A 25,107-nucleotide genomic window follows, 5' to 3' on the forward strand; every position below is an offset into this window, starting at 1 on the left:
AACTCCTCCCTCTCAGGATTTGAGAAAAATTATAAGATTCTATATCAGCCCTCTTAACTACCAATTAAAGAAGATGGGCAAAGCCAAAAAAGAAAAATGCTGTCTATTTCAAAGAAACCAGAGACATCAACACATCTTTTGTAAATATTACTAGCCCGTATACAGTATAGCCATTTTGGTAAAGCAATTCTCACACCAAGAAAAGCATGCAAAGCAGCACTGAAATGGGGTTCCACAATAGACCTACATAGGTCGTAAGAACTGGGTCTCGGGAGATAAAAAAAATGTCATTACACCTGATCATTCATATACATATTCTTTATTATTCATTTCAAGACATTTTTCAACGACATCAAATATATAACAATGGGAATGACATAATACCAACATGGTTTAACTGAGTATAACATTTATTATGTTTGACAAACTAAATTTAAAATTAAATATTACACCCCTTGAAAATAAATTTTCAAACATTTGTCTAGTTACAAAACCTCCATGAAACATTCTTTTAAACATTAGAACATTTCTTAAAGTGCAGAATTGAGTTTTGCAATGATAACCATTTATTACATATCTATAAACTTGTTAAAACTGGGGGCTAACTTATAAAAAGATAGCATTATTTGTAATAGTTTTATTGTGTAATAAACTAATCTACTTAATAGATTATATGGAAATAAATTCACAATAAATTAAGTCAAATACTAAAATTTAATTTTACTAAATAAAGAAAGATTCATGGAGCTATGTTACGCTTAGAATGCATATTTGATGATACAAAAGCTAAAATATCCCTATAGAATATGCATGTAATAAAATTATTTGACTTCACCACAAAAATTTATATTGAAAGAATTATTAACTAAAACTACTACAAATAGTATAAAGGCGATATTCTGATGGTGCGGTACAGATTAAGTTGGTGCAAAATCAGTGTATGAATTCAATAGCACTAAATCAACCAAGCTAGGTTTGTTGTATTTATAATAAACAATTTAAAAAAAAAAAAAATGATTTCCAATTTCCGATCAAATAATAAATTTCTAAATGATGCAAAATATGAAATGATATGTGTCTCTTGAAACCACATCAACACAAGATGTCCAGAAATGTAGCTACTTTCTAATCTTACGCTTAGGTCTAATGCAATAGTGGCAGGAACAATTTTATTATATATCTTTAATGTTCTTTGGTTGTTCTTTAAACATTTAATTAATTGAAAATAATTCATTTATTAGAAAAACCGATATTACTTGGATTATACAACTAAAATCACATTATTGTATGTAATTTCAAAAATATTAATGACACAAAGAATAATTTTGGTCCATTCTATGTAAACAATTAGGCAGTATTTTATTTTGTATAGCCAGGAAGTTTAAAAGCTAATTATTTTTATGATATACTTTATAACCCTATATGATTACCCCATTTACCATCAAATGATAAGATATACCAATTTAACACGCTACGAGTCCACTCCCAAAAAAGTTTAATGCAAATAGGTTTAAAAAAAAATATAGAAGCGTAAAATTATCTATTCCACCAGTATTAAAACTAAAATAGGTAATACATGATGCCAAGGACAAAATAATGCATGAGCCACACCTGCATATTACATACATTTAATTATATTACTAACATTTAACTTTCTCTCCATAATTGGTGGTAAATACTTTTCAATTTTTTTTTAAATATATATAATATATACACTCACAAAACTAACTAAATAATTACTTAAAAACATTCTATAATAAACAACCAGTCATACATAGTATATAGTTATTAATATTTACAATGATTAAAAACTAATGGTTAATAATTTTTATAAGGCAATTCATTGTTACAAATTTCTATCACCCCTATAATGAAGAATAAATGTAATTTGCATGGTTGCAAAAAACACCACAAGTGCGATGAATCATGTCATTGACACTTTCTAACAATCCTCGGCACAATATACTATCCCTGCATCTAGAATACTTAATAAAAATAAAGTATTAGGCTACATATATATATTAATTACGGTAGCTTTTTTAAATGATTTTATATTATTAGTAAAAACTAATGCCTAAGAAAAGGCGATATTAATAATAAGATAAGACAAATATAAACATATTTTTCAAGGTAAATAACTGTAATGTTTATCAATAAGAAACTTTCTGTTTTGTAATTAAATAACAGTGGATTTATTTGAACAATTATAATAATTAATGTATTATAAGATGACCCTAAAATTATTAAAATTTTGACAAATAAAGGCCTGTGTAAAGGATTAATTTATTTAACTACACTAATTATCCCATTTCAAATAAATTATTTTTATAAATTTGACATCAAAACTTTAGGGCCCACAAAATCAATTGTGCACCCTTGGGAAAAAAAACCACAATATTTATTTTACTAAAACCAACAATGAATTAATATTTTTAAAAAGTCTCAAATTTTTATTGTAAATTACATTTGCTCTAAACAATGTTTCAAGTGGTTTTGGGGCAGAACTGAATTTAAAGAAATAGGATGAACTCGAGCGAAGCGACAAATTGTACCACTTTAAAAAATATGTTTACATTATTTATGATTGTAGAAAATAATTTAAACGAAACTTTCTAATTTTTTTGTCTTCAAACAGATCTACAATATTAACCCAAACTAATTTCAGTATAGAATTTGCAAATAGTTACAACTAAATACCAGACACAGTACATTCAGTTTAATAGTTTTTTTAGAACATTTAATTATATTTTTTTTTAAATATAAATATTGTATCCTTTATTTCAATGTACCCTGGTACAAAAGAAATAATAAATCTGTCTTTAGATGGAAAAAATCTACTCTAAAAGCATAAATTGAAGAATTGAATTACCATTTGTAATAATGGATTAGTGTTCAATTCTGCAATAATCTTTTGAAAAAAATTGCAATATTCAAAACTTCAGTCATCGCAAAATGAAATACAGTTATTGAAAATCAGACTCGGTGTATTAATTAAGGCTTTAATAAATTTTTCAATATTTTTTTTGTACATTTAATACATCAAAAGAGTTTAAATAGTAAACATTAAACCCTCAGGTTATTAGACAGATATGAACGTACACACACCTGCCTGTAATCTTTTTTAGTTGACATTGTAATTCTAAAAATTTAATCAAGTTACATACGACGATGACAGGTTTTTAAAAATATTTCCACGCTATTGTGTAAAAAGTATAATACACTTTTTTAAAATGCTTAAATTTTTATAATATTCTGTTTAGTAGTTATATAATAGGAAACTTCTTTTGAGTATTTAACTATTTAAGCAAAATATACCTTCAAGTAAAGTATAAACACACATTGCATAAATATATAAAATCAAAATAGGCCACACCGTTCTGTACATTAGGTAAATAATTCTAAACACGACGGATTATGGAGTGTACAATAATCCACATGTAGTAGCGACTTAAAAAAAAAAAAAAACACTGTTCTTTCTTAAGCTTACACAAGATATTTAACGTACAGCCTTTTCATTTTTTTTAGTTTCAATACTCTACATTACCATCTAAATTGCCCCTACACCAACACCTATAGCAATCATATAACGTAACAAAATATTACAAATAAAATAATTTGATTCTATCGTCATGACCCCCCCCCCAAAAAAAAAATAAAAGTGTGAATTATTTTGAAAATTACTTTTGTTATTAAAACTCTTACTTATTTAATCAGCTGGTAATTAGAAACTTAAAACTTTCACTCATGATTATGTTTTGTATAATATAAAATAATAATCTAACATATTTATTATTTTATCCAAACTAACAATAGCTCTATATTAATAATAGGCACAGGCTTAATTTTAAATTGATTTAAATGAATGTGATGTTTGAAGACTAATTATTATACACTACTAATATAAAAATAATTCATAAACTATATTAAGATATTTAGTTAAAAATATAACCGTTCATGGTAAACTTTAATTAATAGAACATTATGTATATTCAACCTAAATTATAGTATATACATTTCACGCTAATTTTTTTTCTCTTCATAAATTTGGAAAAAATGTATACTGAAGGCATTAACTTTACACCTAAATTGCCATTTAGGCAATTAAAAAATAATAAATACTTATGAAGTAATTTTTTTCTCTATGAAATACAGCTTGAGAAAATTTCGTTATCACATTTTGAGTACTCACAATGCATATTTGCTATGAAATGAACAATGTTATTACAAAGTTCTGAAGAGGCACACCACTTCATACATTAAACAATATATATAAAAGAATGAAATATATTAATTTTAATGGCCGTAATCAGATGAAATGTCAAGTTATTTTTCACGATATCATTCAAAAATATAAATTGTCAAAGGGAAGCACTTTAAATTACTAAGCATTCCCTTACAATGAAAACAGTCCAAGGGAAATACTACCATCAAATAAAAACACCAGGAAACTAAATTACCGTTCAGTTAAGATTTGACAGTATTAACCATCAATGCACTAATGCAACACTAAACAACTATACATATACATATATGACTTAAATATTGAAACTAATGAAACATAATTGACCAATTTATGAGGAAAAATGTCCAACACAAAATGACCTTCACATAATTTTTTTAATGTAGGAATTAAAAAATTATAACATACATTTTTGTTTTATTATCACAAGAATAAAATATAAATGAATTTGTACTCAATGTACTTTTTAAAAGTTTTCAAAATTATATAATAATAGTTATTTATTATTATATACTGATATATTTACTGTTTTATTGAATGCTGTTTGCAAACTACAAAAAGCAATGAATCTAGGACACTCATGGAATTGTCATGAAATAAGTTAATTAACTTATACCATTTATCAAGTTGTCTTATTTAATTAACAGTTCACAAAACCAATTTGACAGTGAAGTGTTAACACTAAAACAAACTACTTCATATTACACAAAACTAAAACATGCAATAAATTTCATAAAATTGAAGTATTAACACTTGACTGATTGAACTTACTAAAAAAACAAAAAAAAAACACGTAAAGCAATTTCTATATCACAAAAGGTAGCTCCAGATTATATGGTCTAAGCTGGCTTAAATTTAAAGTAGACCAATTTGCACTGAAAATCCTCAATTTACAAATGATATAAGAGTTAATTAACACAACTATTAAGTCATGAGATGAGAAAAAACCCCAAAAAATATCTAGAATTCATCTTCAACGTATTATTGTTTTTTTTTTTTTTACTTTTCTTGTGAAAAAAAATGTATCACAAGAAGGTTAGACTTGTTTGTACAAAAACTATGTTATATGATTAAAACGTTTGATGTTAGAATCTTTTAACAACACTGAAAAAAAACCTGATAAATTATGTTATTAATTTCATAATTCTTGTCATGCAGTAGTACAGCAGTGCATAAGTTATTTATTTTTTTGATACCCCTTTGGGTTATCTCAATGAAAGAAAGAAGTTTTAAACATTCAAACTGATCTAGAAAATACAAAAATTAATACAATATAATTAATATTTGAACAACACATAATTAATATATAAAATTAGAAACACTATAGGAAAAAAACTAATGGTATTAAAACATTGTGCCAATGCTACCATAAAAAAATATTTGTTTATATAATTTATCATATATATATAATAAATTCTTATATATCAATTTAACTTATAAATTTGGGGAGTTACACCCATAGTAAATAGCTGACTGTCAGACGCAAGTTTAAGTTTTACAAATCCAATAATTTCCCAACTTAAATGTCAGCCTTAATGTTTTTTAAATTTTTTTTAAATATTAAAAAATAGTATATTTGTTTCAATTACAAATAAATATAATTGCAATTTAGCTAAGCATTTTGCTACAATAAATGAATATAATACACATCTTGCTATACACAAATAAAATTAATGCAAATTATTCAGTGAACCACAATGCAGGTGGTGCAGGATACTGTGGTTTTGCTGGACTTATATAACCGTACGATGCAACTTGTGCATGAGCTGGGAAGACTGCCGTAGGTTGCATATGTGCTGGAAGAGGGTGTGAAGGATGCCCTCCGGATGTTAAAAGCGGTCTGGCTGATGAATGATGAGCTGGTGGAGGGACACCTCTCCTGGGAAAAAATAAACCTCAAATATTTGTTTTTTCCTAACAAATGATAAATATATGTTCTTAAATATTCAACGATAAAAATTGAAGCGGTTTGATAATAGCGAGGGGGCACATAAGTATATATAAAGACACATAGGGGCTGAGTGAAAAAATGACAATGTTTTCAATTTTTATGCTATACTGAATTTGTTTCTTTATCTCTCTTCCAATGCTATTGCTATTGCTATAATTTCAATCATTTATTAGTTTGATGGACATCAGTCAGGAGTATAAGCAGGTGTAGACGAATGGAAATGGTTAAGAACAAATGTAAAAATAATCTAAACCTACATGACACAATAGAGAAAAAACACTAGAAAATTATTATATTGAACAAAAAAAAGTTTATAAAAAGTCTTCCTGACTGATCCCCTGAAATCTGACTAATGAAAAGCTCACGGTCCATCCATAACCAGCTTTAATCCATTACTATATATGAATCATTTTTTTAACATAAATGCTTCAGTATTTTAAGGTTTGACATTCTGTCAATGAAAATAACACTGATGTACGAAATTCTGGCAATATTGGAAAGGAAATTTACAACTATCGAAACCATCCACTGTTTCAACCTGACACATCACAGGCTGCTACAAATCAAATTTTTACCCCTGTACTTATCATCAAGTACAGTGAGTTTTATTTTTGATAAGGTCTTTTTTTCTCTCTCTATCATCCTTATATTAGATATTATTATTTAGCAGTTGAATATACTAATAATATTACAATAATTATAAATAGAGAAACAATGCACTACTACAAAAAGAACTAGTCTTAATATGTTTTGACTGATATCATATTCAAAATATGTATGCTCAAATAAAATATGTTATTTATTTGTACTATACTTATCTGTCGAAGTAGACTATTGGTTCTCCCCACTTGTGAAATAAACAAAATATGAATTTAAAATATACAAGTTACATGCCCACCATGTGAGACGTTTTTATATCATTGCTTGAATCTATTTTACAACTTTTAATTAGAATTGTTTAAAAAACTTATTTTATATAATTTTAGACAGACATAATAAAATACATAGAACTTAAAAGAAAGGAAGAAAATATATTGGTGTTGGCATAATTTTGTTGCACCTTAGTATTTTTAAATGGCTTTATCTGAGATATTCGGCCAAAGAGCAACCTTTCATTTAATATAGCAAAAAAAACTAATTTTAGACTTTAATTTCACTTACCCAGTCGTAAATGGTGGAACTTGGTGGGTTGGAGGCAAGTAAGCAGGTTGAGTTGTTGTTACGTAAACAGCAGGACGTCTGTAAATATCGCTCTGATGGTAGATCGGTTGTCCGGTTAGGGGAGAAAGTCTAGCCCCTTGAGGTGATACCTGCGACCCACTTTGCCTAAAATTGAAACAAATTGTTAATGTTATCTTCATCGATACATATTTGAAATGGTTCTAAAATTGAATAAACAATCCCTAAATTATTTCCAATAGTGCCGCCTTCCATTTGCCATTAGTTTTCATAACTAAAAAATGTTTATTATTGCTAGCTCTAAGAAGGGTGATGATGTATTAATGCTCTGTCATTATTTCATATACACTGATGAACAAAAATAACACACCACTCAATTTATTTAGCTTAAAATTAAATCCATTGTCTTTCGACATTAGTTATAAGTAATTAGGAGCTGTTGTAGTCAAAATAAACATTAAATAATGCATGTTTACTTCCTTTATTTACTTTGTACTGATTAAACCCATTTGCACAAAAAGTAGCATTTGACCTTCCATTCTGCTACGCCTAAAGATCATGTCCAGTTTATCTTTTTTCTTCCTTCTTCATTGATATTTATTTAGAAATCGTGAGATGCAGTCTGGTGTGATGTAGGTTTCAGAAAAAATTTTCTTTATTGTGCCAACGTTTCGATCTTTATTGAGATCATCTTCAGGGCCTGGGATTTACAAACATTGTTTACATATAACAATTACATTTTTGATGAGGAATAGTGAATTTATACAATGCAAAATATATATATATTTTTTTTATATATTCAATCAAAGTATTTCTACTCACTCAAAGTGTTTGTCTTCTGTGTAATTGTGCCATTCTTGCATGTCGTGTTGAGAGTGCCAGTGAGATTTTGCTGTTTTATGTTTATATACGTTGGATTTTGAAGGGGTGGGAAAGGAAGTCGGTATAGAAAAAAGACATTTTTGTATAAGGCGTCGGCTTCTTTGAGATGAGTTGATGTATTTGTTAAATGTAAACAATGTTTGTAAATCCCAGGCCCTGAAGATGATCTCAATAAAGATCGAAACGTTGGCACGATAAAGAAAATGTTTTTCTGAAACCTACATCACACCAGACTGCCGGTTTCTAAATAAATATCGATTAATGGTCACTAATCACCACACAATTCTTCATTGATTTCATTCTTAAACCTTTTATTTTTTTTAAAATGTACATATATTAAATATATATATATTTTTTTTTCCAATATTCAATTCAATAATTGTTTTTTAAAAATTAGATAGTACGTATTTTCTTTTTAAAAGGCTTGTTTTTACAACCAAACCATTTTTGATTTTTAGTATGCAAAAAAAAAACTTTCTGAATAATTATCGATTAACGGTCACTAAACACCACACATTTCTTTAGATTTTTGGACATGTCGTTCTGAAATGAATCCCATATATGGGGAAAGTCAGGTTAGGCAAACGAGTAACATATATTGTTTAAATGTGATTAATGTTTGACATAAGGTTGTTTTTGTTACAAATATTATTTACAAGATAACTGTAATTTACCTATATGGTTGATGAAGTGGTATTGCTTGAGGTGGCCATGGTTTTGCAATCACATGTTGGTCCCGTGATGTATGCGCTGCAGGTGGTTGCCCTCTATGATAATCTCGACCTGTGTCAGCTCGTTTATGTCCCATTGTGTATGTAACCCTCTTTTCATTGCTTAAAATGAATCAAGTCAGTACTATTAGAAAAATTTGTATTCTATTAGATTTTAATTTTTAAGTGATGGGGGCGGGGGTCTCAAGACAGTCAAGCGAGGGCTAATAGGCCATAAATATCCAACAGAAGAAAAAGACTCCAGACGAGGGTCGTGCAAATTCAGATCAAAGGAGTTGAGACTCGAGAAAGCGAGAGTGAAGTGAAGCAAAAACGCCTAACACAAAGAATCTTTGTTCTAAGGAGTTAAACAAAAAGAGAACCATATAACGCTCTGGTATATCAATACTATTAGGAGTGTGCTTCAGTGTTTTAATTTGTTCAAAATTCGACTTTTCTTTATTATCTGCTAGCCCCCAACTCTTGGGTGGGAAAAGCTGTATTAAAAGAGTTACAAAAAAGGAGGTTGATCTGAAGTCAGAATAAACTGCAATACGAACGTCATGGAAGTGGATAAAATTCATTTAGTGACGGAGTTTTGTGGCCCTGAAAAGGGCCGGTGTTGTGTAGAGAAGGCGTGACGATGAATCGAGGCCGAGACCGCGTGCGTGGCGCCGTTGGTGGTGGTCTGTGACCATGAGTAAACCATTGGCTGAGGTCCGGGGGCCGTGAGTCGGTTGACTCCACAAAGGCCGAAGGTATTGGAGTACAGCAATTAGCCGAGGGGCAGCAGTTGGCGTGTACGGCCAAGTCGGCTGTTTAGAAGGCAAGACAGGCTAATGCTGCGAGTACTTGCTGTCGTCCAAGGTGTTCCTTCAGCGACGGATCATCAGGTTGACGAGTCTAGTGTTACATTTGTGATGGTTGAGATCTCGTCGAGCTGACGAGTCTGCTTCCAGCGAGGCAGTGCCCCTGCTTATATAGGGAAGAGCCCTACTCTGATTGGCTGCAGAGTGGAGGGCGAGAACATGCCATACCACCAACATGTGGTAGCTACAAGTGGCCACTACAATTCATATAAGGCATTGCTTGTTATATGAGTTCAATCTCTGGCATAGGGCAGCGAATTAATGCCTAAATTTTTGTGAAATTTACGGTGATAATGTAAAAGTGACCACATGACTGGAGTTTCACACCCGAATAGGAATAAATCGGAAAGGGTTATTTTCTATTTCGTTACTGGGGATGAGAAGTGGGTCGTGTGTACAAAAGTAAAACACCATAGGACCATTTGCAAAAATGAAATGCATCCAGTCATATTGTCTGGGTGAGATATTCGAGGAATAATTTATTGGGACCTGTAACCTCCACAAACCCTTACAGAAGAAGCATGCTGTGCCCAGCTAGAATGTCTTAGGGTAGCGTTGAAGGAAAAATGTCCAGCCCTGGTGAATATTTGGAACGCTTGTTTCACAATGGCAACACAAGGTCTCACACGGCTGCTCTCACTCAAGATTAAAATCACCAAGTTGATGACCCACCCTCCCAACTCTTCAGACTTTGCTCTTTTCTTTTTGTTTTCTTTTTATTATTATTATTTTATTTGTTCTGCTCCCTAGACAACCACTTAAGGGGAACAGTCTGCCCCTTAACAAAAACGGCGTTTTTCAGGGTTTTTATCTTGGCAAGTCCAATCCACCAATCCACTTATTTTTTAGACATATGTTTACCACCTAAAGAACTCTTATTTTGCTGGTAGGAAATTTTTTCTAACCTACTCTTTGATTTTTTACAAATTGCCAAAATTTACTATTAAAAAGTTTTTCCCACAATTTGTAAAAAATGTGCTACTTAATTACTTCTATTAATTAAAAAAAACCTTGATATGCTGAATTAAAAAAATAAAAATACAAATAAATAAAAATCAATTTAGTTTTCTATTAAAAAAAAAGAAAAAAAAAACCTAGGTAGCAACGTGATCAGTGATCAAAAAAGTTGTAAAAAAACTTCCTTTATTCACTCAGTATATTAAATATCTATGGTTATAACCTTGTAATGTCTTTGAGTAACATCTCTTTTGTTTTGTTTCACTAAACGTCATTGCTTTTATCGTTTTGTCACTGTGTCAGTGCAGTTTGTGACAACATTGACAGTTTGTTTTTATCTACTTTTTGTTTCTAAAGTAGAAATGTGTTTATTAGTGTAATCCCATGTTAGTTTTCAACAATGGATTGATGTAAATGCATATTCAAGAAAATGAATCCAGTAGTCAACATGAAGAAAAAACAAGATCGGTCCCACCAGCATCATCCAGTGCAGGAAGGAACTCCAGTAGCAAGTGCTTCAACGAAAAGTTGAAGATCCTGGACACTCCTTATCTAGGCTATGATGGGACTTGATTTGCTTCGGCTGAAAAGAAGTTAAGCCCAATTTATGGCCTCAACCAAAGAAGCAAGGAAAAAAAGGAGCAATGTACGGCAGAGTCGGAAGACTTTGAAGCTGCCAAAGCAAATGACCCTCGAAGCTGGTGGTTATTAGGTTTTAACATTTATTTGAGATACTAATAACCGACTGACTTTCATTTTTTAAATTGTAAAATTTAAACAATGTTTATAAATCCCAGGCCCTGAAGATGATCTCAATAAAGATCGAAACGGCATGATAAAAAAAATATTTTTCTCTAAAACCTATGTCACATCAGACCACATCTCATGATCTCCAAATAATCATTGGCTAACGGTCACAACATCACACATTCATACTTTAATGCTTGACCTTTTATTCAGAAAACCTAAAAAAACTTACATACACACCCAATATATACAGTAAAATAGACATTTACTTCAAAATTTGGAAGAGGGAAGGCTTGCTTCCATGTTCACTACAATTTATGTATCGGATGCCTTCCCTACATGCTCTCTCTATATGGAGCCAAGGAATGACACCTTTCAGTGAAGTTGGACACACTGAGCAACCTTCCTTTAATTTCCTAAAAGTAGGTGGCTATGTTTCAGCTACACACGGCTTATTCCTTAATTGGGTGAGGCTGATACCCCCTCCTACTGATTGTTTGATTTGTAATGGTTTAAAACAACAATGGTCATGTCAACTGGAGAATACTAAATATAATTATTATGCACTCTTGCTTGTCGCTTGGTAAACTACAAATTGTGGCAATTTAAAGTTTAATAAAATGATGCTGTGACCTCGAGAATATATACCTTGTATAGGGCAGTACTATATGTTGCTCCTGGGCAACATAGTGGTAAGGTTCTTTACATAGAGTTGTCGGGTGTCCATGGCAAACAGGTTGGTGATAAAGTTCACTGGGCGGTTCTTGCTTGGTGACCACGCCGCTGAGCATACATTCAGACTGGGCTTTTGCAAGTAACCTTTTCTTTTGTGATTGTGATATGCTGCTTGTAGAATATCTGTAAAAATTGAAAATGTTACACATTTTGTTTAGATAAACTACAATCAAAACTAACCCATTCTCAACAATTGGGCAACATTGATTTGTTTCCTCTCCCCTTGAGATGTATTTATAATGTGGTTCGTGCTTAATTTCCCTAAAGTAATGTAGGAAGTCACCAGGTTTTGATGGACTAGATTGGTGATACTGTCCACCACTAGTTTTAGGGCTCAAACCATATGTAGTTGAGGTAATTTTTACAGGTGAGCATCTAGTTGTTGCAGGATGTTGTTGTACCTTAGGCAGTTAATATTGTTAATATTAGTAGATACATAATAAAAGTGGCAGTATATTTGATTATTTTGAAAAGGAAAGCTTACCTGCTGTTTAGCATTGGGGCTAACTTCCTCATTATCACTGTCACCTACTGTGTAGCATGAAATAACATTGCTACGTCCTCGAGAACTAGCTCCAGTACTAAGGTGTTGAGTGGTTGACTGCTTTGTGGTAGATGAAGATGTACTGGTTACATTGTTTTGTTGTGGACTACATTAAAAAAAAAAAAAAATAAATAAAATAAAATCAATTTAGGTAAAAGTAGGTTTCTATTGTTAGGATTTAATAATAGGTTTGTTCCAACATGCAATCACAAACTAGCTGCCAACTATTCCTTGATTTATTGACTGCATATGCTCAAACATAGACTGATACAGATTCATAACTCTGTTAGAAAGCTTTTTACCAATCTCAGACTCCTACAGTCAAATGGTACCTTCCCTCATGTTTGCAAGGTTCATGTTTCCACACTTCATTTCATCTCCGAGAATTGATTGTTTGGCTTCTTCCTAAATGCACTCATCCTTACTACCTCTGTCCAGATATTTACAGGATTATTTTAAACCCAACTTGTACAGTGAGTAATAAGGAAATGGTTAGAGGGGCCAGGGTTGCAGTTGACATAAAACGTAATGCTGTCAATATTCTAGCAGTGCTAAGGCCTATGACACATGTAGTGGTTTTGACTGAAGCATTTACCAAGAGGAAAACAGAGTTGGCGGGTCATTTCTTTCTTGAGAGTGGGACCTGACAGACAGTTGCGGTGCATAATTGTCTAGCAGTTTTGAAACAGAGTCGGTGGGTCGATTTTGAAAGTGTATTTCATGGAATGGTTATGTAGTATTCCATGAGCCATGCCACACGTATCTGTTTTGCATCCAATTATGTTATGCTAAACCATCTGTTTCGATTTATTTTATCTTGCATTTATTTATTCATTAATTTTTTCTACATGATCACTATTGTATTACATGTTATAATATCTATAATAAATAGATACATTGTTAATTTTTACATCATATTATACCTCCTACTTATACAATAAAATTTAAAATGAATTAATTTTATATTGTTCATTTTCCGCAAGTTACACTTTTTAGCAAATTGTTTAAACATTGTTATATTGTTTATATACTGTTATTTGAGTACATGGCCAGTCCGATCCAATCAGCAAGTGGTGTTGTATCAGATTTGCTCTTTTTACATCCAGCACAGGGCAGCGGAACAAGAGATGATCCACGTCTTGAACTTAATTGCCACAAACACATCCGGTGATGTGATATTGAGAGTCAATCCGATCCTGTCTTATACCTTTTGAAATTTTCTACCTTTTTAGCTCTCCCTAACAAACGGTTCAAACAGGCTCAAATCTAAAAATGTTGCCACCTTTGAGACAAAGAGGCCACCTTAATTCCTGATGATCCACGCTGATAAAATATGTATTTCACTCGTCTACCGTTTCATATTTCAGTCTTATTTGAAGAATATTGCATAAATTTCATATTTTGATTATTATTTTACCTTATTACGTTATTTTATTAATGCAAACAAACTGACACAATAGAATTCTCTTGAATAATTGTCATCTTATATAAGGCCCACTTTCCAAAACTTCTGGTCATATTTTTTTGCCTTTCTTGAAGAATTAATTTTCTTGAAGTAGTCGAATTATGGAAGGAAATAGGGGCCTCATTTGAAACACAAAAATAGTCAGTGTCAGTTCTCTTGTATTTTATATTTTGTATATTTTATGGAAAAATTAAGAATTAGCGAAAAATTAAGTATGTGAGGTTTGAATCCTTAGGGGCCAATGATGACCCTTCTTTCTAATTATATGATTTTTATGTGACTGATAACTGTGATTTTTCTGTTCTATTCCTTTTCAAGAATATATACAACACCTAAAAATGTATATTAAAAATAAATTATTCAATTATTAATTGGGTTATGTATCTGACAATCATCCTCCACATTTTAATATTTTGGGAGCAAATTAATTAAATATTTGAAGGTTTTTTTAGTGCATACAAAACTGGTCTCTAGTTATAAGTAAACAATTGCCGATTTGACAAGAGCAAAAGCATGGGGAAACATCTGTGTAGTCTCTGATTGCCAGACTATAGCAAAATCCTCGGTCTGTTTTGAAAGTAAAAAACCATTACAAACATGTTGTAGCAATGGTTTGTATACAAGTTTGGATTTGTAGGATGTTGGAAAGCCCAGACTCAAATGCACATGCACCCGATAGTTTGCTTATGGCTTGGTCGCGTGATGGAACAAATTTCATAACAATAAAATAAAATTACCATTTTGCTGATGACTCATCTTCACTATCAGAGATTGTAATCACAGAAACAGCTGGGGATGGGGTATCGTGTATTGTTATTGTCTGTTGGCGATTAGAAGTCTGAAAAATAAAATGGTTGTTGATTTTGTTTTGTCATCTTCAATAAAATCATATCGATAAAATTGTTGTACTTGTTTAAAGCGTACATGAGGTAGAGAAGTATGTTGAGAACTGATCACCTGGTTTGACCATTGGCTAGGACTGTGACGATTCCTCAAATGCAAATCATTACATTCAACTGAAAAATAAAGAAAAAATAAATAACAAAAAACTTTTAATTTTAGAAGTTTATCTATGATAAATAAGCTATTTGGATTATTATGTAGAACATTAATATTTTTAGGTTAAAAAAATCAACATTGCTGCAAAGTGGTGACAATAAAATTAGTGCATTTTTTATATATAAAATGATCTAAAATATTAATTAATAAAACACTGATGTTTACATTGTAAAACCAGAAAAGTTTATGTGGTTTTTCATTTTTTATTGTTTTAATACCGTTAATCAACATTATTATTTACATAGAAGGACTAGGTGTATTTTCTTTCTCATGACTTGTGTGCGCTTTTTGAATGAATTTAAGCTCGGTACTAGACACAGTTCGTAAAATTTGCACTGCATTCGAGTATGAAACTATAAGTGAGCACACTGCCCAAACATGGTTCAAAAAGTTTACCTATGGGAACGAGGGCATTGAAATTGATCCACAGTCTGGTATACATTCTTGAAGGACGAAAGGAAGCAATCGAACTTCATTTGAGTCAAACGTGTCAAGAGCTTGCCAGAGTGTTCAATTGCAACCGGTGAAACCATCTGCTCTAGTTTATGTCCATCTGGAAAGCCGTGGTTGCTGACCAAATCAAATCATCATGAACATGCTTTTCATTGCTTTCATGTCCCAAAGTAGACATTTTTGACTGGATTGTCACATGCAATGAAAAATGGATCCTGTACAGTAACAACAGGTGGTCATACAATCTACTGTCGGCAAATTCCCATTGATATAAAAGCCAAATATTCATCAAGAAAAGGTGATGCCTTATGTTTGGTGGAGTATGGCAGGCATTGTACAGTACGAGTTCTGCCACATGGCCAGACCATCACTGCAGAAATCTACTCAAGCCAACTGCAACAATTATCTCTTGCCCGGCCCAGAAAGAAACTGCTCTCGTGAACAGGAGAGTTGTAATTTTTCAACAGGAAAACAGGAGACCCATAGAGCCAGAGGTGATAATGGAACTAGTGAAGTTCAACCACACCTTCCTTACTTGACAGACCTAGCTCCATCTGACTTTCACCTTTTGTTAGCATTGGACAATCATATATGCAATTAGGATTCGATATTGCAGACAGCTGGAAAATAACTGAATTTATTTTTTTAGTTCCGGGCCGCAAACTTTTATAAGAAGGGCATAACTGGGCTAGTAACACATTGGGAGGAAGTTACAGATCCTGATGGAGACTATATCCCTGAATAAAATATTTCTAAACTAATTTTGTGACAATTTTTTGGTTTTTGTTTATAATAATAAAAATAATAAAAACTTATCAATGCAAAATGGTTGTAAATCTTTAAAAAAAACTATATTCAATGAAAAATTTAATCATTTAAAAAAGAAAAAAGATACTGATGGGTGTAAATGCCCAAAATGTCCGAATAAATGTTTAAATGAGTAATGAATTTACTAAAAAAAGTAATTTTTTTAAAACAAAAACCCAAAAATTAAAAAAGCAAATTAATCTTAAAAATGATTAATCCTGCACAAACTTTTCTGGTACTCTGGTAAACAAATTAGTAACAGCAAAACTAAGGACAACCTAATCAGAAGGAAAAATATTACATTATTATGTGAACACAGCAGTAAAATCCATTAAAGCAGTTATTACTAATAAAACAGTATTAATACATGTAATTTGAAATGGAATCTTAAGGATTATATAATTGGTTATTAACAATTGAAACTGGAAATAAGATTGTTAAATGTAAAAATATGTACTTTTTTGGTAGTGTTAAATGTGCCCGATTTATTACTCTCTATCAGAAATTTTCTTTTTTATTAAAGATATAATGTAGCAGAGTATTTTGTATTGTAGGGCAATTCCAAATTCCTTCTACCAAATCCTAATTACTAAAATTCAATACTACCCAAATGGTTCACCACAAAATAGATTAAGCTACTTAATACTTTCTAAAAAAAAAAAGACAATAATTTTATTGAGTTATTACTTGGTGGGGTCCCTTCTTTCACTCTTTTCTTTACTGGACTCAAGTGAAGTGGATCTTTCTTGTCATGCCTTGGAAGTGATATGTGATGGTGAGGTACAGGAGGTGCTAAGTGCTTCGTAACATTTCTTTTCCCCCATTCCATATTTGGACTCTCCACTACTCGATCGTATACATCTGTGAATACGGGTCTTCCTTGGTCCTAAAGAAATTTGGTATTTAAAAAACAAAACAAAAAAAATTACCAATTGTACAGCGGACAATAATATTAAAACAAAAAGGACAAATTTGACGAGCAACCTCTTTTTAGTTGTGTAAAGTGTTTGGCAAGTTTTTATTTAAAAAAAAAGCTTATTATTATGTTAATTAATAGGATTATCCATGATATGATGATAAAAGAGACAATAACAATACCACTAATATAAATTTATGATAAAATTAGTATATTGAAATGTAGTAAGTTGTGTTAAAAAATAAATAAATAAATAAATGAATAAAGATAACAAACAGAATATTTACTGCAATTGAATATTTCAGCATTTTCTATCAATTAGTGATTATTCATTCCTTGTTTAACAACCAGTACTGATTTGGTTAATAGAAATTAAGCTCATTGTTATTAAACATCAACGCTCAGTTCTGTTGTTCCCAGTGTGGGAACATAAAATGTACACTTGTACTAAAGAAAACAAGTGGTTGAAGATCTAAGCAGTGGACATTGTATTGTGCCCTCATAGTATACATGTTAGAGTTTGTAATATTATACCTGAATGAGTGCCGCAGATTGTACGAGGAGAGGTCTTCCCCATTCTTGGCCAGGTAGCATAGGTTGTTGTATGCTATGTTGAGTTGCTATTCCTTGCCAAGAAGGAACCATGGCCATCTGACGGTTTCCTGCCCAAGAAGGTTCAACCATAGACACAGGCACATACTGCTGTTGACCTCCAACCTAATTTAATTAAAATGAGTTAGTTGATTGGTAAACGCACTTATACAGAAATTATATCAGTTTTAATTATAAACAAATGCAACATATTGTTTACTTGTTGGGATAGGATAGGTGGCTGTAGTTGCAACTGAGGAGGGGGCTGTTGAGCAACAACAGTAACATGTTTTCCAGGAGAGGCAATTCTTTGATAAGTGGGTGGACAAAGTATTGAAGAAACAAGTTGTGGTTGGGTAATATCTCCTCGTCCAACTCCAGAAAATTGACTTTGTCTTTGATAAACTGGATACTAGAAAGATTATTTTTGTGTCATAATACTGTCAATTTTTTTGTTTTTTACATAGAACTGAATAAATTTTAAGAATGGTTTAATTAAATACCAGATTGTCAAATGTTGGTTGATGATGGTTCGCTCGTTCTCTCACTAACCGCTGAACCTGGTTAGTTAGATTATTGTTAAAGGTCAAAGTTGCAACCAATGGAGCAGACTGTGTGGCATGCTGGTGTTGGTTTCCAGCAGTACTTCCATAAACATTACGACGACACACTTCCATCATTTGAACACTTGCCTTTACATTATTGCAGTGTGCATAATCAACAAGATGTGCCAAAGTTACAAATGGATGGTTCAACGCTTCGCCTGGTGTTATGCGTCTCTCCTGTTGACATAATTAAAACAAATTAACTTTTTTGTTAAAAGTATTTTAATAATTTAAAATATCTTACCACTTGGTCCATAGTCAGCATACGTTTCAGTAAATCAATGAATTCCCTACGATCCGCTTTTTCAGCCAGGAGTTCCCCACCTTCTAGATCAGTTGGAACATTAACCTGTCCTATATCATCTAAGCAATTGAATATGTACTTCCTTGCTTCTTTACTCTTGATGCCATTTTCAGCTTCATGCTCTTCGGGTGTCTAAAATCAAAAGATTATACAATATATCCAGTTAATAATTAACTAAGCAACTAACCTTAAGCCTCCAAAAAGGATAAGTACTCTCCATATCACGATAAAAAAATTTGGTGGTCTTTGAAGCATTGTTTAACATGTGCTCAGTAGGTAAACCTTGTGTCTGCGAAATATACCTTATTTGATCATATTCTGATGACCCTGGATATAAAGGCCAACCTAAAAATAACTCAGCAACAACACACCCTAAAGACCACATGTCAATTGCTTCGCAGAAAGGGAGACCTGTAAAAGATTACAAGCTTGAGTTAATAAATGAAACAAACAACAGTTTAATTTAATTTTTGTTTAATTACCGAGTATAATTTCAGGGGCCCGGTAATATCTACTTTGCAAATATGTGTTGCAGACAGCTTTTGAGACATGGGATGCACTACCAAAATCAATAACTTTTACTCTATAAGGTTGTCTAACTGGATCAACAAGCATGATATTTTCTGGTTTCAAATCAGCATGAATTAGACCTAATTGCTGGAAAGTACAATTTAAAAAATTAATTTACCTTACCTTATAGTCATTTACCCACATGAAAAGTTTATGATACAATGTAATTTTTTACACACTATTTGATTTTAATTGTTATAAGTAGTGACGAATTAATTCACTTACTTTGAGTTTGAGAAGGGCTGTTAAAACCTGTTGCAAAATAGGACGTATGTACTTTAGTGGTAGGGGGCTAAATTTGTTCTGTTTCAAGAAATCATACAGGTTTTGTTCCAACATTTCAAACACCAGACATGTGTGGTTCTTATGTTGGAAACATTCGTAAGCTCGGACAAAATTGAATTCATCGGCATTTTCTTGGCTTAATCTGGAGAGAATGCTAACCTAAAAAACATTATTTAGGCATAAGTTGCACATACAAATTTTTCAACTAAAACCATACTGACTTTATAATTATAAATAATTTACAATTGAAGTAACTTACCTCAATTTGTCCTTGCCTAGCATAGGAAGGGTGATTTTTAAGAATTTTGATAGCAACAATTTCATTTGTCCCTTTCTTCCAACACTTCACCACCTAAAACGAGAATTAACAGCTTAAGTTAGCTTATAACAAAACATTGTACGTCATTTTGTTATAACAAAAAAATTCTTACCTGGCCAAATGTTCCACGTCCCAAAAATTCGAGAACTTCATACTGTGTGGTCATTGAGTACAACACTTCATGTTGTACCAATTGGTAGTCTCCATCTGGGGTGGCTGAGTGGGATGCCCCACCGGCACCCCCGCCACCTCCCTTGCCTCCCGCCGTTGCGTCACCACTTGGATTACCTTCGACTCGATCACCATTACCTTCACAAGATTTGCGCTGTACATAGAATAATCAGAGCTGATATAGAAAACATCATATGGCGTAATAATAAATATTGTGTAATTATCATGTAAAAAATCTCACCTTCTGGCCACACCGCTGATATGTATCTAATAGTTTGATAGTTGACGCATGGATAAAATTTTGTGATGATAGTTGTGATTGAGTCTGACTTGGACTTTTATGGATGTTGTGCACATTACGCAACCTTGAGTTGTGTGTTGGTTGGACGAAATGCTGTTCAGTAACGGCTGCGTACCCAGAATCACTTAAATCTAGTTTCCTTTTTTTGTGTATTGCCCCCGAAATAGTTTCGATTCCTCCCTGGGATGGGTAAAACATGTCCCCCTGGAACAATAAATAGGAAAATTAAAACAAACAAAATACCTTAATATCAATTTAAAATAAGGACAAGTGCTTTACGGCCACAATGAAAGTACCAGGATAAACCACTAATTGTTTTTATATTCTAACTTGAGTTCACAAACATGGAATGTTGTGAAAAAGTAACAGAAAGATCAAATGAATATTTTCTCATTTAGAATATATCAAATTAATATAATGAAGATATAACAAAAATAGTGCACATGATAGACTGATTTAAATGAAAATAAAAATGAAGCTAATATTGAGATACATATGTGTAGATAGAAATAACAGAATATATGGGGAGTGCTACACCGCCGAGCTGTATCGGGGAGATTCATCCTATCTTGTGTGCTCTGATTCATTGAGTACGTTGTGTGCCTTTAGGGACAGATAAAAATAGAAAATAGGTAGAGTTGTTTGGGTATCTGGACATGTTAGGTTGGAAGGTAACAAACGTTCAGACAATGCGGCGAAAGCCAGGACAGCTCACACACCAGACATTTCTATCATTATCTGACTCGCTGACGCTAAACGTGCACTAAAGAAAATGGTAAAGAAAAGGTGGCAGCGTCAATGGACTGGGTCGTCTGAAAAGCGCTTGTGCATCATAAGCACGATTGGCAGGTAAGCCCCAAATAATCTACACCGCAGAGAAGGATCTTCCTAATGTAAGGTACCCTAACTCAAGGGTACGAGGATAATCTGGAGAAGGCCCCCACTCGACAGTGTTGAAAGGACTTGAGGGATAAAAGCAGAGGGGGAAGTCAAAAAGACAGAATAGTGTAGGCTTTACGAGATTGGTATTGTGTATTTGTGTTTGTGACTGTGTAAATAAAGATAATATAATATTCAATGGTTTTCATCCTGAAATGTATTAAGCTGTTACCCTAAACTAACCAGACTCATAATTAGCCATACACAGTTGACATATGGACACTTACTTTTGGGCAAAAGCTCGCATATGTGTTCCGCATGCAGAGAAAGGTTTCTCAATGTGTATACACAGTAGGAGCATAAAGGAATGCCGGCCAATATAAGAATTATGGTCAAGCACAGCAGCAATTCTTTGGGTACCCTACTCTGGTTTCTGGAGGGGACCTCCAGAAACCGGGGTTAAGCTGTACATACTTTTACTTATTGCAGTTAATCCTATTATTGTATATATACTAAATTTGGTGATAGATGTTTCAACAGTTTTATTTCAATCAGAATGTATTTTATATACATGAATGTGTGCAGTACAAGAGTATCAGAATATCACACGTACCCTATGGACCCTCAATTAGATTGTATTGTTTGTATAGTTGTTTATATGCAGACCTCTTGGAATTTTCAAAAATGCAACTGGTTTGCTTCTTCCAAGAAAACCAATAATAGAACTCAGGAGAAAAGTTCAAGTCGTTAGGGTACACAAGTTGCCCTACAAATCCAGAAAAATCATACAAGAGGAGCTAAATGTTTTGAATTGCAAACAAATTAGTTTTAGTAACCAACAATGGAATTTGACCGTCAATCTGAATAAATCAAAGATTATGGTGTTCAGGAGAGGAGGAAAATTTGAGTTCTTTAAAGAGTTGGTCATTTGAGAGCAAGAGGATCCAGGTGGTAAATGAATATAAATATTTGGGAGCGACTTTCACACCAAAACTTGTCGGATTAAACATCTTGCTCTGAAAGCATCCACTGCAAAAATGGCTATACACTGAACTTGGTTGTCACTTATGTCAAATGATGTCATTTCAATCAAAGTGAAATTCAATTTATTTGATGCTGTTTGCCATTCTATCCTTTGCTATGGTGTCGTTTGGGGAGGGCAGCAGTTTGAATCAATTGAAAAAGTCCAGTGTTTTTTCATCCAGAAACTATTTTCTCTGCCTTCAGCTATTTCTAACTATTTATTGTACTTGGAAACCTCTCTTGATCTTGTTTGATTTTAGTATGTCAATATAATAGAAACAAATGCCTTTTTTGCATACAATCTTCTATCCACCTATCCCTGTGCAAAGAAATTAATTATCTTTGGCATTATTTCATTTTAACAAAGCTAATTTTAAAGATTACAATTTAAGAGAGCTTCGTTGACTGATTAAACAGAGATATGAGGTATTACATTTGAACTTGGCTCCATGGTTGGCGGGGATGGGATCTGGGCTTTGCTCCCTTTGTAATTCCCGCTCCTTGGAAACCGTTTTTCACTTTCCAGAGGAATGAATACGAGGAGGGGTCACATCAATTTTATTTGGGTAATTTTGTTCTAAGTAAGGATCTCCTAATTAAATATCTGGTTGGTATATTTGATCAGAATCAATTAATTGAATACACACGCCATGCATGGAGGTACAGATTTGAATTGGTCCATCAATTTAATTAGCAATACTGATACAACACACTACATCTCTGGATTGCTCTCCAAAGTCAGCCACACCTTTGTATTCTTGTTTTATTTTATTTACTTACTATTGTGAACTTTGAATTTTTTTTACCTACTAGCTGTTTTAATCAATTTTTTTATTTACTTATTTTTTGTTTATTCTTTCTTTATTTTTTACTTTCTTTACAATTTTTTAAATTTCCGTATTGGCATTTATGATATTAGCAACAACCTCTGGCAGACTGTTTTAATCCATGCTTGTACATACCTATACATTTGTTTTGTAGTAGTCTTTTCTTTTGTTGTAAATAAAAATATCTATCTATCAAACTAAATTAGTTTTAATGTATGTAGTGATTTAAAAACAGATCAATTAATTAGTTTATTAGTAGTATTTAATTAATCACAGATTAATCCTTTAAGTACTGCAAAATGTAATTACAAAACATGGTGACGAAACCGCTCAGTGCAAATCACTTTACTGAATTGATGCAAGACGATCAGGGAAGTGTAAGGTTTTGTTAGTTTTCTAAACAATCAACTAAAACGACAAATGATTAGAAGAAAACTGAAATAAACTGAATATAAGCACAAATCGTTCTGACCACGTAAGTGATAACGAAGAATAAAAAAGCTGAGCTACATAATAACCTTCAAAGAAAAAAATTGACATGGTAATTCTTGAAACTATATAGGATTGGAATACACACTCTCTGAACACACTAAAACAAACAAAAACCTTTAAAAAAATCAACTTTTTTGTATAAATAATTATTTATAGCCAAATCAAAAAACACAATTAATATGTTCAGTTTTTCTCCCAGTCAGAACACTGACCTATGGTCAGCACTGCACCAGGAGGGCACAGGTTAAGAGAAACCAGCCAACACTGGCACTCAATACGAGGGTAAACGAGGCCATCGTGGCAGGTGCTCAGGAAGGGAAAGGTTAGGATGGATCAAAAGCTTAGTGTGGAACTTTTGGAAGCTAAAGCTGACAAACGGAATGTTGAAGTCATTGTGGATAGAAGTTTGTTACGTAGTTATTTTATGGTTAATTTAGGAGCTTTGACAATTTGTCTTCAGACGTTTGATTGGAAGGATTGCATGCGCTGAATATTGCATACCTTGGTGAAACTCCACAGTTCATATGGCCAAAGTTATGTATAGGGTAAATTGTATTTTGACAGTCAAAACAGATTTTGGTCCTAAACACCTTTGCAGTTGTCCATGCTGTTGTCTCTTAAGTCTTATGTGGGAATTCCACTTCAGCTTGCAAGGTACGGAAGGTTAGTTGATAGGTCTTTGACTTATAATTTATACTGGGTGCATCTTTCCTGACTTGTCCTCCACTTTTTGCACCAGTGGATCCTAGGATAGAATTCCAGTTAGAAACCGAATGGGTGGTAATCATGGTAAAGGGATGTATAGGAAAGTCAACAGTATAAATTGTATAAAGGTTGTGAACAACAACCTCTACTAATTGAAACTAAAAAATTATCCAAACGATGTTTCAAACCTATCTGGGAGGACCAATATTTCGGAGAGTGCCATATAAAACTAGAATGAATCGTCACAAGGCCCTTTGCTGTCCAAATACAGTGTAGGGCAAGACTAATTTTTTTCCAATATACATTGGTTACATTTTCCTTATTTCTTCCTCGACTTTTTCCACCAGCATCAACTTTTTCTTGGATGTTGAATGTTGCTTGAATTTGGGTCAATTTCAAAACATGGTGTCAAAACTGCTCAGATCAAATCAAGTTTAACTGAATTGAAGCAAGGCAATCAGGAATGTGCCATGTTTCATCAAAGAAACAGAAAAAGAAAAAAGGAGGTAAATTGAACATAA

General features: G+C 32.5%; 1 protein-coding gene across 6 annotated transcripts in view; it reads right to left on the reverse strand.

The window, feature by feature from the left end:
* Positions 1 to 300: 300 nt before the first annotated feature.
* LOC106666604 (homeodomain-interacting protein kinase 2) overlaps positions 301 to 25,107 on the reverse strand; it is a 64,897-nt gene continuing 40,090 nt past the window's right edge. For 4 of the 6 annotated variants that reach the window (XM_014393889.2, XM_024230150.1, XM_014393892.2 and 1 more), the window contains 19 exons: positions 20,601 to 20,864; positions 20,301 to 20,513; positions 20,129 to 20,221; positions 19,810 to 20,028; positions 19,497 to 19,671; positions 19,202 to 19,425; positions 18,955 to 19,146; positions 18,609 to 18,887; positions 18,326 to 18,517; positions 18,049 to 18,231; positions 17,286 to 17,484; positions 15,189 to 15,295; positions 15,017 to 15,117; positions 12,755 to 12,920; positions 12,451 to 12,671; positions 12,184 to 12,393; positions 8,927 to 9,085; positions 7,353 to 7,517; positions 301 to 6,119 (listed from right to left, as the gene is read on the reverse strand). In XM_014393889.2, coding sequence (XP_014249375.1) covers positions 5,921 to 6,119; positions 7,353 to 7,517; positions 8,927 to 9,085; positions 12,184 to 12,393; positions 12,451 to 12,671; positions 12,755 to 12,920; positions 15,017 to 15,117; positions 15,189 to 15,295; positions 17,286 to 17,484; positions 18,049 to 18,231; positions 18,326 to 18,517; positions 18,609 to 18,887; positions 18,955 to 19,146; positions 19,202 to 19,425; positions 19,497 to 19,671; positions 19,810 to 20,028; positions 20,129 to 20,221; positions 20,301 to 20,513; positions 20,601 to 20,864 — 3,561 coding nt within the window. In that variant the 3' untranslated portion in view covers positions 301 to 5,920. The remainder of the gene's footprint in view (positions 6,120 to 7,352; positions 7,518 to 8,926; positions 9,086 to 12,183; positions 12,394 to 12,450; positions 12,672 to 12,754; positions 12,921 to 15,016; positions 15,118 to 15,188; positions 15,296 to 17,285; positions 17,485 to 18,048; positions 18,232 to 18,325; positions 18,518 to 18,608; positions 18,888 to 18,954; positions 19,147 to 19,201; positions 19,426 to 19,496; positions 19,672 to 19,809; positions 20,029 to 20,128; positions 20,222 to 20,300; positions 20,514 to 20,600; positions 20,865 to 25,107) is intronic. The other 2 variants (XM_014393891.2, XM_014393890.2) reach the window with 2 other exon arrangements.

This window comes from Cimex lectularius, unplaced genomic scaffold (assembly GCF_000648675.2).
Source record: "Cimex lectularius strain Harlan isolate CLEC.00 unplaced genomic scaffold, Clec_2.1 scaffold56, whole genome shotgun sequence".
Lineage (NCBI taxonomy): Eukaryota > Metazoa > Arthropoda > Insecta > Hemiptera > Cimicidae > Cimex > Cimex lectularius.